The following is a 14,386-nucleotide window of genomic DNA, read 5'->3' as shown; positions in this document are numbered from 1 at the left end:
GGCTCCTGGCTCCTCTGTAGCCCAGGCAGGGGCCTGTCCCTCACTGCTCTGTCCTGCCAGCCCAGCAAACCCAGCAGCTGCCTACTGCTCATCGTCTGCCCACACCCCCACTTGAAGCCATCGGATAAACCCAGACAGGCTGGGGATTAGGGAGGGGAGCCCTGGCCACAGCACTCAGCAGCTTATTGCTTCCTGGAATCACCCAGTCCTGAAGATGGGGGTGGGGGATCCCCTTTCATGGCAGCAACCACAGGCCCAGAGCACACAGGGCACAGCCAGAGGTGGGCGGTCACCCAGAGGGGCAGGGGGCTGCTGGACTGACCGGCAGGGCTGCCCACCTGCAAAGCCACTGCACGCCAGCCAGGCTGTGACTACACAGACCCTGCAGGGTGCCTGGGCTCAAAGGAGATGAAGACAGAACCTAGAAATTCTCTCAGTGACACTATCTCATAGTGAAAAGTCAGTGAGATGAAGGCCGTGAAGGCATTAGAAAGAGCCCAAGCTCCAGGCAAGGCCAGCCAGGTTCAAATCCCAGCTCTTCCATTCACGTGCTGTGATCTAGGACAAGTTACATGGCCTCTCGTGGCCTCTGTGTCCTCATCTATCAATGGGAAGTAACGTTACTCTGCTCAGGGTGCTTACGAAAATTAAACAAGCCACATTTCTCAGACCTTGACAGCCTGTGGGAACAGAGGCTTCTTGGGAGCAGTAAGTACCCTGCTCCCCTGGTGCTTCCAAGGACGAGCTGGGTATATTCAGATATTTGGGGGTGACCACAGAGGTGCCTCCCAAGGGCTCATGAACTCTCCCAGCCCACCACCCTGAACACCCCGTGGACACAGTCTCAGATCACTGCCATCTGAGCCTTATGGGCATTACCACCAATGGCAAAGCACGAGGTGTCTTGGCCTGAGGGTAGCGAGCACCCCTCACCTCTAGTTTTCTCTCTCCGAGGAGGGTCCCAGAGCAGGACCCCCCAGAGCTCTTAGAGAAGGATCTGTCGATTTCTACTGATTGGCCTCATCCCACCCTCAACCTCATCCCACCATCAACAGCGCCTTTCACTCATCCATTCTTCACATTTGACTCCAAGGCTTTGCTCTCTGGCCAGGCATGCCCTACCTGGCTCTGATGGCTTTTCCAGAAGGCTCCTCAGCCCCCTTGCCCATGGGCCTAGACAGGCCTCCATCAGTGAGGTGTGACCAAGGCAGATAGCTGGGGCCCCAGTACACACACAGAAGGTCTGTGCCTGTTGTGACAACATTGGCTTCCAGGCACTGCTGGTTCCCATTCCTTCCTCTCTTCCAGTTCAGCCAATATGATTTTCTCAGTGTTTTCCACCTGTAACTCCTCCTCCCTAAACCAAAAAGCCAGCCCTGCCCATTCCCACATCTCTGGCTTTTCTTCTGTTGGGGATGCCTTTCCTTCTCTCTTTTGCCTACCCAAACTGTACCCTTGATTCCTGGCCCTGTCCTGCTTTCTCTTCTCCCCTGAAGTCTTTTGTGATCTTGCAGGCATGAAAAAAAAAAAAAATCTGACTTGTGCTTCTGGTTACAGTAATGCAAGATAGAAATCAGGAAGGGCAGGGAGGATTCTGTGGTAACAGGGTTATCAAGGAAGGCTTCCAGAAAGACGTGGAGGGTCAGCTTAGCCCTGAGTGTTGTTAGGCTTGGATACAAGTGAGGATCAACAAGAGGAAGGACATGGGGAATGAACACTTCCAGAATAAAATGAACTGCTTGACAGGGAGCTGTAGGGGTAGGAGATTGGGCTTCTGTTCCAGCTCCATCTGTGAATCGGTGTATGACTTCAGGCCAATTCTTAACTGCACTGAGCCTCAGTTTCCTTGCATGACACTAAAAGGATGATGGTATCTAATTCTTGGAGATGTTGCAAGCATCATCGTAAGATCATTTAGCACAGTACCAGGCCCTGGGCGAGCACTCAGTAAACATTAGCTATATTGCTGGTGTCATAGGGAAGAGCAACCCTGACTCCATACTTGTAATGGGTCTGTTTCTTTTACTTTAACCTTTGTTGCTATTTTGCTTTGGCTTTAAGAATTCTGCCTAGAGGGGAATCCCTGGTAGCCTGGTGGTTAAGATTCCAGGCTTTCACTGCTATCGTCTCAGTTCAAACCCTGAATAGGGGGAGCTGAGCCATGCAATGCAGAAAACAAAAAAAAAAATGTTGCTTATAGCCTGAAATACACAGGATAGCCAGTTCTCAAGGCTCTGACCTCTAAGGGTTTAACACATTTCCGTGTGTATAGAGATGAAAAGTTGTATAAAGACAGTAACATTTGTCTTTTGGAGGAACAGCTGTAAGAACAAAGGATTCTGACACCAAGAAATTTGCAACAAACAACCACACCCCCTTTTCACCTTGCCTTTAAAAATGCTTTGCTGAAGCTCTTTGGGCAGTTTGGGTGTTTGGGGCAAGAGCCACTCCTTCCTGCACGGCCCTGCACTAAACTTTTCCCTACGCCATACTGACGTTTCGGTTTCTGCATTGGGTGAACCCAATTTTGGATTCAGTAATATTAATAGCAGCACTCTGGACCTTGGTTTCTTTACAGGAAAATGAGTTAAGTTGTTCTGGATGAGTGTTTTCTTCTTCCTTTCTCTTTTGGCTGTGCTGCACAGCTTGTAGGATCTTAGTTTTTAACCAAGGATTGAACCCAGGCCTTAGCAGCCAAAGCTCAGAATCCTAACCTCTGGGCCACCAGGGACCCCCCAGAGTTAGTGTTTCTTAATGTAAATGTCACTATAAGCCAGTGTGTACCTTATACCAGGACCTCATTTATAGAAGGCAAAGTTCTTAGTGGGTCGTGGGCCACTTTCTGTCTCAAGCCAGTGCCTTGGGAGATGTTTATGCTTGCATAGGTCAGTGGACACATAGGTTAATGGGATGCAGGAAACGAAGCCCCAAAGGCTATATCCATGATGTATTCTTCCGACCAGGACTTACACAGGCCGGGGTGGGTGGAGAGGAGTGGGGAGGGTGGTGGGAGACGCTTACTGTGCAAAAGAGACGACTGAGATGACCCCAGAGGGTCCGCCCCAGGGACACAGGCACCAGAAGCAGTCTCTAGTCCCAGTTGGAGCTCTTTCCATGACAGCAAATGACTTCCAACCATCTTTCTTCCCCCAGGGCATATGAGCATACATATGAGCTCCGGTGGATACACATACACGTGTACACACATGCACACGGGTGCTCAGCTTGTCAGCACCTCAGAACACGGAAGAGCCTGGCTCCTGACCCGTTCTCAGGCTTGGCTGCAGCTCAGATCCCCCCTTCTGCTCCTCATCCTGGCCCTCGTTATGCAACTCTTTTCTAATTCAGCTTTCGGCTATACACCATTTGGATTCTGGGTCCTTAATCCGATGGAGCTGAAATGAATGAGGCCAGACTCCGTGCTGGCTTCACAAAGGCTACACTGTCTAACTGATGAATGGGTTCCTTCTGTCTGGGCCAAGAAGATGATTTGGAGGGCGAGGGGGCAGCAAAAAAAGAACCCAATGTCTAGCATAATACCCTGCATGTGCCAGCACGTGGAATGGCCCTTTATAATGGAGGAGCCTGGGTTGAGGCAGCCAGAGAAGAGCTGGGTCAGCTGGGAGAAAGGCAGAGAGAATGGCAGAGTCTGGGACCCTGCCCACTGGCTTCGGGGAGCTGGAGGTGCTGGCCGTGGGGACGGTGCTGCTGGTGGAAGGTGAGCCAGGCAGGATCTGGGGTGGAGCGGAACTCAGCAGGCCCCCAGAATGCAGGTCACAGCTGCAAAGCTGGCAAGGAGACGTTCCCAAACCATACTCCTCTGTGCTTAAACCCATAGGGTCTTCTGATGGCTGTACCTGAGGGCTGCAGCTTGCAGCCTGGGAGCCAAGAGAGAGAAGCTGGGCGTGGGACAGGGAGGGAGGAATTTTGAGAAGGGGATGTCTGCCCAGGGCATGACCAAGAACCAGGCCTTTTCATGTCCCTGCTGTCAGGAGAAAGTTGAATCCACTCCCTGGAAATCCTGCTTAGAATCTCATATAAGATCAGGCCCCTGGTAGGCTGTGAAGACAGTCAGCTCTGACACTTGCTGACTGAGTCACTGAAACCAAGACACCTAAGCTGTCTGACCCTCAGCTCCCTGACATTCCAAATGGGTGGTGGTGAAGGCTAGATGTGATCAAGGTATAAAGTGCCCACCTAGACAAACCCAATATTCAAGTTCATTCACTCCCTTGCAGCCCCACATTGCTTTCACCATCTTCTTGCCCTCAGCCCTAAGCACTTCTGCCCTAAGGGCAACCTGGGTCCATGAGATGCGAGCTGCAACCCAAAATCCCTAAGATGCTCACTGAGGCCAGGGCTGGACCAGTAGATCCTAGAGTTGGGTGAGCCCAAGTCTAGGGCAGTGGGGGATGTAGCCTTTGTTCAAAGCAGGTTCAGAGACAAAATCAACACATTTGAGAATTGACAGTGGAGAGGGAGCAGCCGCCACCAGGCTGGCCCTGAGACCCTGGACCCCATGGGTGGCGGCCTCAACCCCCTTTCCTCTCCTCTGGGAACCCTGCAGTCTAGCATCCCTCTAGGTCCTCAAACGTGCCTTGAAAGTTTACAGCTTTATGTTTTTGCACGTGCTGGTCCCTCTTTCTAGAATGCTCTTCCACACCCTGTCCTCCCTGTGAATGCTCACGGTTTGAAGGCAGGATCCTCCCCAATCTCTCACTTCATGTGGGAGAAGCTGAGGTTCAGGAGCCTAAAGGGGCCGTCAATGAGTGACAAAGCTGAAACTCACGGCTGGGTCCATCTGCCACTGGGCGCCCCTGCCTGGCGTCCCGGAAGCTCCCAGTTCTATCGCCCCCTCCTTTCTGAGCTTCTCCCTAACATTGTTCCAGAGCCCTTGGAAAGGGCATTGTGAAATTTGAAAAAGCTGAGTTCAAGTCCCAGCCCTGCCCCTTACTAGCGGTGTACTTAGGCCAACACCTCTGAGCCTTGGCGTCTCCGTGGCAAGTCGGGAGGACGGTGTCCAGGTGAAGACTGAGTGGGAGGATCCGTGTAAAGTGCTCAGCCGGGCGCGTGATAGGTGCGCAGTGGCTGTCCATAACGGGGATCGCGCTGGCACAGACGGTGCTGCACTTGACTGATTTTCTTCCTCGTCTATCTCTCTATCAGACTGTGCATTGGTAGAGGGCAGGGTGTGCATTTCATGGCTTTCAGTATCTGAGGGCCAGCCTGCCTCATAGGCACTTGATGAGCTGCAGGGAGATGGCTGCTAAGTGTGAGGGGGTGGGGGGTTGTAGAGGGCCTATCCATTCCGTGGGCCCTCATTCTGACCCCAGGAGGGCCTCGCAGCTCCGGTGCCAGCTCTCCCCTTCTTTTCAGCTCTTTCTGGCCTCAGCCTAAACATCCTGACCATCCTCTCTTTCTGCAAGACCCCAGAGCTGCGGACCCCCAGCCACCTGCTGGTGTTGAGCTTGGCGCTGGCCGACAGTGGAATCAGCCTGAACGCCCTCGTTGCAGCCACGTCCAGCCTCCTCCGGTACCTGCCCCCACCCTAGTCCCTGGGCTCTGGGGCCTGACCTCAGGGCACTGGGAAGCAGGCCAGAGACATGCTTCCTACCTGTAGAAAGCTATAGGGGAGAGGGCAGGCAGACCAAACCAGAGTAAATCGGAATTCCAGACCATGCCTGCTGAACCACAGCTGATTTCTGGAATACAGGCGTTCCTTGGACCTGACCATCAGAGCTGGCTGACTGTGGGGACTAAGAGCCTGGGCCCTGCAACCAGGCTGCCTAGGTTGGAATCCTGACTTCGTTATTTCTATTTCTCTGTAAATTATGTATTATTACCCAACTCATACGGTTGTTGGAAATATTATTTGTAAATAATTTAAAACAATGCTTGGCGCCTAGGAAGCCTTAGATAAGTATTTGTGAAAGCAAACAGGCTTTTGACAAGTGTGTAAGACCTTACGTGACCGGGGTCTTCCAATGCGGTCTAAGAAGGTGTTTATAGGATTGTTTTCTTAAGCAGATGGATCATTCCTGTGGAAGCTAGAGCCCCCCCGCCCTCGCCCTGCCTCTGTGTACGAAGGCTCAGGGCTGACTGTAGGGTCTCAATCAGTGAGGATTCCTTGCCCTGTTGTCCTCTGCTCCTTCCCAGGGTGGGGGACGGGCAACTGAAGCTTCCGCCCTGCCTGACCTGTGGGGCCGGAAGCTGGGAGGCCTGGGGTCTACCCTCTGACTTTGCCTTCCTGTGCTTTGTGACACTGGCTCCGTACCTTTCCTCTCTGAGCCTCAGGCGCGAACTCTCGGCGCATCATGCTGCTCCATTTCCTGTGACATAGGCACCTGATTACCAGGGAGACTCTTTGATCCAACCAAGGTGCCCCTTCACCCCAGCGGCTCGATCCCTAAGGCCTCAGTTTCCTCATAGCAAAACAGATACTAACGCCCTTTTCTAAGGAGCCGAAGGTGCCCTCCAAGCTGCTGACAAGCAGGTGAGGGAGGGGGACGGGGCGAGGGGGAGGGGTCACGGGCACCCCATGTCTCCCACAGGCGCTGGCCCTACGGCTCGGAAGGCTGCCAGGCTCACGGCTTCCAGGGCTTTGTCACGGCACTGGCCAGCATCTGCAGCAGCGCAGCCGTCGCCTGGGGGCGCTATCACCACTTCTGCACCCGTAGGTCTCTGGGCTCCCCGTACTGAGGGTGGGCAGAGCGAAGGTCTGCTCTGCATTTCCCAGTTCAGGGAAGTGCGGGTGGGTGTAAATGTGCCTGAGTGTGGGGTGTGGGCCCCCAAGAAAGGGAGGAGGGCGGGAGAGCGCAGGAGAGATGTTGAGGCACCTGCTGGAAGGTTCCCTGTGCCCCTCACTGTGGCCTCAGGCAAGTCAGGGGTCCTCTGTGAACCTTGGTCTCCTCCTCTGCACGGATGAGTTTTGTAACCAACGTCACACTTTTATTTGGAAACTCAAATGGGATTCTGGATACAGAAATTGCGCTTGAAGACAGGCACTGTTGGGAGGCAGCAGAGAGGTGGTGTGTGTGAGACAGACTGGGCGCATGCCTTTGCACCTCATACTTCCATGGAACCTCTGCCATGCAAAGGCTTCATGAAAAGGAGTCTAGTTGAAGACTTCCCAAGCTGTATTGTCAAATTCCCTCTTCATGATTAGACATATAAGTGTACCACCTGCTCTGTTATTTACCTGATGTTTTTCTTAAGTGACTCATTTTTTAAAATTTAAACAACTGCTTTAGTCTCATTCTAAAAAGTATCTGTGAAATCACAAAGTTAATGTCATAATTTTAATACACATAAAGGTAAGAAACACATTCACCCATAGACCATGTAGAATCTCACTCACCATGGCAGAAACAAGCATTCTTTGGGGGCTGTGGCTCAGTCACCCCTCACTCAAACCCCCAGCTTGCAGACTGGGAAACACAGGTTCAGAGAAGTCAAGTAGCTTGCCCTGAGTCACAGGGCTACAGGAACCAAGCTGGGATTGTGGTGGCCTGGATGCCTCAGAGGGAGCCTCCCATTTGTCCCCTGGGCTCTGAGTCCTAATTCCCCGGCACAGAGGTTACTCAGGTTCACAGCTAACATGGCCTTGAGCCATGAGCATCAGTCCTTTGGAACTGCAGATCTGCCCCGTGGACACTCGGCTCACTGCCCTCCACAGTGTCACATGCTTCTCTCCAGGGCCAAAAACACAAGCGCCTTTGTTCTCCGCTAATGCTGACTCCTACCTGCCTCCCCTGACCTTGGAGCTCCTCTTGCACTGCTTCTAGCCCAGCCCTGTCCCCACACTTCCCGCAGACCATCACTCACACCTGCACGCACACCTGTCTCTCTGCCATCTCCCTCTTTCTCTCCCTCTTTCCCTCTCTTCTCTAAAGAAGATGGTACAGAGTGTCTCTAGGAGACTTCCACATCCATTGTCTCTTTTATTCTTCATAACAATTGTCAGAGGCAAGGATTATCATTCCCAGTTTATGAAGAAGAAAACTGAGCCTCAGAGAAACTTAACTTGCCTGAGGCACTGCTCTGTTAAGCATCAGCACCAGCATTTAAGGACATTCCGCATGACCACCAAGCCCATTGTGTTTTCACTCTGCCAAGCTACCGCCTCCCCTCCACCATCCTCCTCCTGTGTCCCACGCAGGCAGCCGACTGGATTGGAACACGGCCGTCTCCCTGGTGTTCTTCGTATGGCTGTCTTCTGCCTTCTGGGCAGCACTGCCCCTCCTGGGCTGGGGCCACTATGACTATGAGCCGCTGGGGACCTGCTGCACTCTGGACTATTCCAGGGGGGACAGGTGAGGTGTGGGCAGCAGCTTCGAGGCTTCTTTCCATGGGAATCTGGGCTTTGAGCCTGTAGGACAAAAGTGTCAGCTGAAAACCCAAATGGGGATGTGCCAACATCTGCCAGACAGTCTCAGCTCCTTAGCCATGATCCCCATGTACAAGTTGACAGCGGGACTAAGGAAAGCCCATTCTGAAGACTGGCCAAGGGATGGGAATGTTACGCAAGTTGGGGTGCAGAGGTGGGCCCCAGAAGAGGTCCTGTCCAGGGAGCTGCATTGGTTATAACAATGCTGATCTCCTGTGTTGGTTATAACAGTCACTGAGCCCCATGACCCCTTTGCCACCTTCAGCACAGTCAGATCCCAACTCTGATTTATTGACTCCTACAGGGAGCCACGTCCTTGGTTCTATAGTGTCAAAGAATGTTAAGATCTTTGCATTGGGAGGGACCTCTTTGGCACTGAGAACAGTTCTCTGGATTCTCTGAGCATTTGCTGTGGGCCAGGCCCTGGAGAGACAGCAGTAAATGCGTGGTGGCGCCCCCATCAGGAAGCACTCCTCCAGTACCGCCAGGCCCACTGGGCTCTGGGGAGTCCAGGGCTCCCTCTAGGGGCTGCCTCGGGGAGGGACCACATGGCTCCAGCCCCGACCTTGCTTCTGCTAGAGGCAGGCACACTGCATTCATCTGCTTGACATGTTTATTCATGTTCACTTATTTATTTATTTGGCTGTGTAGTGTTTTAGTTGCAACAGGATCTTTCATTGTGGCACACAGGCTTAGTTGCCCCATGGCATGTGCGATCTTAGTGCCTGGATCAGGAATTGAACCCACATCCCCTGCATTGCAAGGTGGCTTCTTACGCAGTGAACTGCCAGGGAAGTTCCTACTCATGTTTATTCCTAATGCATCTGCCTTGATGACAGGCTTCTCAGGTCAAACCCACTGGAGAACGCAGGGGCTGGTCTAATGTCCTCCAGGGAGTTCCCTGCAGGTATCTCCCCCGCTGGTGTCCAGCTCCTCTGGCAACCCTCCCTCCCTCCCACCCCTCCTTAGTGGACAGCAGCCAGATGTGGTCTCTGCTGCACAGAATATCAGTCTGCCTCCCTGTGACTCCCACCTGCTCCTGGTCAGCCCTGTGCCTCCCCATGACCACTCCCTGGGACCCCTGGTTCTTCTCTGGTCCCTTCAGTGATTTCTCCACTGATACAGTGTCCAGTCTCATCCACAGGACTTTCCTGTGAATGATCTTTCCTCCTGGTCAACTGACATCTCCATTTGCTAAACACATTTCCCAAACAAATGGCCCCGTTTTCCGTGTTTGGGGCACATACAGAGAGAAGGGCTGAGCTTCCCTGAACTGCCCAGCAGCAAATCGAAGCCGGACTATTCTTTGTCCCAGCTCCTTGGCCTAAAGGCAGGTTCTAGGAGGACCTCATAGCTCCTGGTTCCCAGGAGAGTTCAGCTGGGACCCGGGAGCACCCATAGTCTGAATACTCACCTGATGGGAGGAGTTCCCTGCATCTGACTGTCTAGCCCGAGTCTGATGGGCCTTCTTGGGCAACTGATCATCTCTGAGAGGCAATTCTTGACTTCTCCATCCCCTCTGCCTGCAGAAACTTCACCAGCTTCCTTTTCACCATGGCCTTTTTCAACTTCCTCCTGCCCCTCTTCATCACAGTCGTGTCCTATCGGCTCATGGAGCAGAAACTCGGGAAGACCAGCCGTCCCCCGGTAAGGATCAGCTCCGAGAGGAGGAGAAACACCAGGGAACATGAAGAATGCGATTGCAATCAGGGGTTCTCTGTGTTTTCAATGATCAGGAGAGAAATCTAGCTTTGTATGCAGAGCATGGGGTGTGAGGGCAGAAACACACCCTCCCCTCCCGTTGCTGGAGATCGCCAAGACCTGGGAGGAAGAAGCAGAGCTGCCCAGGTTTACCCAGACCCCATAATACTGAGAGGCAGGGTGGCCTGGAGGACATCACCCTTGCTGTTACCCTTGCTTCTTCCCGAGGATACGAAGATTGGCACAAAATCCCGTGCATTTTAAATGGCTTCAGGATGTTTCATCTAACCGCAGGCACAGACTGTTACCACAGAGTAAAATCACACCTGCACGCACATTTGTCCAAGAGAAACAATGATTCAAAATAAGCCCTCCTGGCCAGTGCTCAATTTCTGCATTAATATCCTCTTACCGGATTTTTTTTTTTTTTATTACCTGAACAGTCTCTAGCAGATGAGTCATAGCTCTAAAGATACAAAAAACGAAAACAAGCTAAAAAAGCTCAGGTACTAATGCAACTTTATGTGCATTATATCATTTCAATTTTGCACCCACGCTCTGAGGAAGGAAGGCTTTATTGTCCCTATGTCACAGATTAGAAAATTGAGACTGAAAGGGGTTATTAGCTAAGCAACTGGTCAAAAGTGGCGCCATTGGTAGCAGCAGCACTGGATCAAACCCAGGTCTGGGGCTCTATCACTCAAGTGGGCAATCCTAGTGCATGAAAGAAGCACCCTCTTTGTTGAAACACTTCATCTGCCACATTTTTTCCCCTTGTGAATTGGAAAAACGCTGTACCAGTTAATTGTAGCTGTGGACCCAGGGTTTCCTGGTCACAGAAGGAGGGCGAAGGCTGTCCGGGTGTTTTCCTGTTCATCACCGCCTCCACAGTTGCCTGCCTCCAGGAGGCGCCCGCTCCTACCCCTGCCTGGGTGCTCAAAGCCGCCACGTTCATTGGAGGTTCAATGGGCCAGCAGACAAGGCGGCCACACGGATTTTCTCATTTTTCCCAGTTGACTTTAAACCATCCGTCTCACTAGCATCAGCAGGGGTCGCCACGCACTGTCCCAGGGACCTCAGATGCGAGCTTAAGTTACCTTCTTTGTTAAAGGGCGACATGGTCGGTTAGAGAATAGGCACTGATTTTTAGCGTCATAATTTTAACCTGAGTGTATGTGCTGCTGCTAAGTCGTTTCAGTCGTGTCCAACTCTGTGTGACCCCATAGACGGCAGCCCACCAGGCTCCCCCGTCCCTGGGATTCTCCAGGCAAGAACACTGGAGTGGGTTGCCATTTCCTTCTCCAATGCATGAAAGTGAAAAGTCAAAGGGAAGTCGCTCAGTCGTGTCCGACTCTCAGCGAGCGACCCCATGGATTACAGCCTACCAGGCTCCTCCATCCATGGGATTTTCCAGGCAAGAGTACTGGAGTGGGGTGCCATTGCCTTCTCCGCTGAGTGTATGTGGCGAATCGTAATTTTGCAAATTCCATTCTGAAAATAGTACGGAAATCGTGCGCCCTCCTGTGGCCACTTGTGGTACCACGTCGCCCGCTGCCTGGTTGGTTGAGTCTCTCACAGGGTGGAAAGCGGCCGCTTTGACCCCAGGACAGGTTGAGCCACCAGTGAATGCAGGAGCTGGTTGCAAGGTAGTTCTGGGACAGAGTTGTGAGGGCAGCTCAGCCTGGGGACCTTTATACACACAGCTACACTCACGCAGCCCCGGGTTTCTTAGAGAACAGACGGAGAAGGAAGCGAATCCTCTACTCCAGTCGCTGCCTCCAGGCAAGTCAGGCATTATCAGGCCACTTTTTGGACAAGGTCACTGAGATCAAGCTTGCATGAGAGGCCTAGGGTCAAGCATCTTAAACAGAAGAGAGATTCAGCCGGTCCCAGTTTCCTCCACAGGCTCAGCACCTTCCCACAGCCCTGCCAAGCTGGTCCTGGGACCTCATAGGGCTGCCAATGCCGCCCTCCTTTAAAAAAAAAAAAAAAAAAAGAATAATTGCTTTACAGTGTTGTGTGGTTTCTGCCATACAACGTGAATCAGCCATAAGTATACACATGTCCCCACCTCTTGAACCTCCCTCCCACACCCTACCCCATCACACCCCTCTAAGTTGTCCCAGAGCTCCAGATTGAGCTCCCTGTGTTATATAGCAACCCCCGCCCCCACAAGTTATGTTGTACATATGGCAGTGTGTATGTTTCAATGCTACTCTCTCCACTCTTCCCACCCTTTCCTTCCCCTGCTGCGCCCACAAGGCTGTTCCCTATGTCTGCATGTCTATTTCTGCCCTGCACATAGATTCATTGGTACCATTTTTCTAGACTCCACATATATGCATTAATATAGGTTATTTGTTTTTCTTTTTCTGACTTACTTAACTCTGCATAACAGGCTTTATCTACTTCACTGGAACTGACTCAAATCCACTCCTTTTTATGGCTGAGTAATATTTCATTGTATATATGTACCACAACTTCTTAATCCATTCATCTGTCATTAAGCATCTAGGTTGCTTCCGTGTCCTGGCAATTGTAAATAGCGCTTCAGTGAACACCGGGGTACATGTGTCTCTTAGAATTGTAGTTTCCTTGGGGTTTGTGCCCTGGTGTGGAATTGTGGGTCACATGGTGGTTTTATCCCTAGTTTTTAAAGAAATCTTCATCCTGTTCTCCATAGTGGCTGTATCAGCTTACATTCCCACCAACTGTGATGCCACCCTCCTTCACCCATGTCTCCGCAGGTGAACACCGTCCTGCCAGCCAGGACGCTGCTGCTCGGCTGGGGCCCCTACGCTCTCCTGTATCTGTATGCCACCATCGCGGATGCAACCTCCATCTCCCCCAAGCTGCAGATGGTACAGACACCTCCAGCACTCCAGTGCCCTCTCCCCATCTGTGCACCCCTGTTCTCCCCATCTCTCTCTCTCTGGCTTTATAGCCTCCATGATAGGCTTGCTCTTCCTCTTTTCCTCTGAACGCTCGTAACTCACCGGGTATTTGCTTGTCCCCCTGGTCACGTGGGACCACTGCTTGACATTGCCCAGGCCTCACGTGAGATGACAGGGACAGCCAGCCAGATGGTGATGCACGCACTCTGGGTCCAGGGACTGAGAGTGGTGTCTGGGGAGGAGCAAGATTCCACGCACCATCCGGCCACTAGTCAGAGAAGGCTTAGCGGCTGTGGAGTCAAGCCAAGGGCAGATGCTTGGCAGCTGAGGCAGGGCGGGGTGGGGGGAACGTTGGGTTGGGGGGGGAGATGGTGGTCACCCACTGGGACCAGGGAGAGGAGCAGCGGCTCTGAAACTTCTTTCCTGGATTTCTCCATCACAACAGGTGCCCGCTCTCATTGCCAAGGCAGTACCCACAGTCAACGCCATGAACTATGCCCTGGGCAGCGAAATGGTGCACAGGGGAATCTGGCAATGCCTCTCGCCACAGAGGAGAGAGCACAGCCGAGAGCAGTGAGCCTCTCTGGGGGGCTTCCCAGACCCAGGCCCACCCTGGCCTTCCTGGACTGAGCCCCTGCCTGGGGAATCCTGTCCAGCAGCCTCAGGAGCCAAGCTCCAAACACTCACCCTTCATCCCCGATGGCCCTTTGAGCCTGGTCCAAGGCTGGACACAGGGGATTCAGAGAAAAACCAGACTACATGGAATGAGCCCGGACTCTGGAGCCACACGGACCTGTGTTGGCCATAGCTCTCCACATAGAGGCTGAGAGACCTTGGAAAAGTCACACTCTCTGACTCAGCTTCCTGGCCCCTAACGTAAGGATGTTAATACGGACTTTGGGTCTGTCGTGAAGCTTGAACTTGGTAGCATATATTCATATACACATAGAAGCTGCTGCTCATTAGTACAGCTCTTAGGATTCAGAGACCTACATAGAAAGGGTGAGAGCCCCAGGTCTGGTTGTGGGAGCTCAGCCCAGGCTGCCAGTGTTCAAACACCTCTTATTAAATCGTGATCTCGTACAGGTGACTTCCACTTTTTGGGCGTGTGTTTCCAATTTGTGAGGCATGACGACAGGAATTGTGACTTGACCATGCAGAAGGGCCCAGCACCTTACCAGGCACATATGAAGTGCTCATCAAGAGTCGCCGTCACCACCCTCCAGTTAAGACAGCTGGCTGCACGTTGCTTAGTTGCCAACATTAAAAAAATTAGGACAATTTGTTTAGAACTTCAGGCACCTGGAGGTGAGGCCCCACCAGCCTGGAGGAGGCTCCATGGTGACGGTTTGGGGCACAGAGTGGCTCTGCCCTCCGCCCAGGGCATGTGCTCGCCCGCCAGCTG

The 14,386-nt window shown here is 52.5% G+C and overlaps 1 protein-coding gene across 3 annotated transcripts; it reads left to right on the top strand.

The window, feature by feature from the left end:
• Positions 1-3,562: 3,562 nt before the first annotated feature.
• RGR (retinal G protein coupled receptor) lies at positions 3,563-14,077 on the top strand. Of its 3 annotated transcripts, none has more exons than XM_086381198.1 (7): positions 3,563-3,718; positions 5,427-5,533; positions 6,552-6,673; positions 8,159-8,312; positions 9,916-10,033; positions 12,835-12,948; positions 13,427-14,077. In XM_086381198.1, exons 1-7 carry the CDS (start codon positions 3,563-3,565, stop codon positions 13,556-13,558), a joined length of 903 nt encoding a protein of 300 aa, XP_086237324.1. In that variant the 3' UTR covers positions 13,559-14,077. The 3 variants fall into 3 exon arrangements, with proteins under 3 accessions (XP_086237324.1, XP_086237322.1, XP_086237323.1); XM_086381196.1 differs by having other exon boundaries at positions 3,582-3,718; positions 5,377-5,533; XM_086381197.1 differs by lacking the exon at positions 3,563-3,718 and having other exon boundaries at positions 5,377-5,790.
• Positions 14,078-14,386: the final 309 nt, after the last annotated feature.

Source organism: Bos grunniens, chromosome 28 (genome assembly GCF_055505025.1).
Source record: "Bos grunniens cultivar Pamir isolate PY7600 chromosome 28, Bosgru_T2T1.0, whole genome shotgun sequence".
NCBI lineage: Eukaryota > Metazoa > Chordata > Mammalia > Artiodactyla > Bovidae > Bos > Bos grunniens.
Note: the sequence above shows the minus strand (reverse complement) of the source record. Positions and strands in the feature narration are given on the sequence as shown.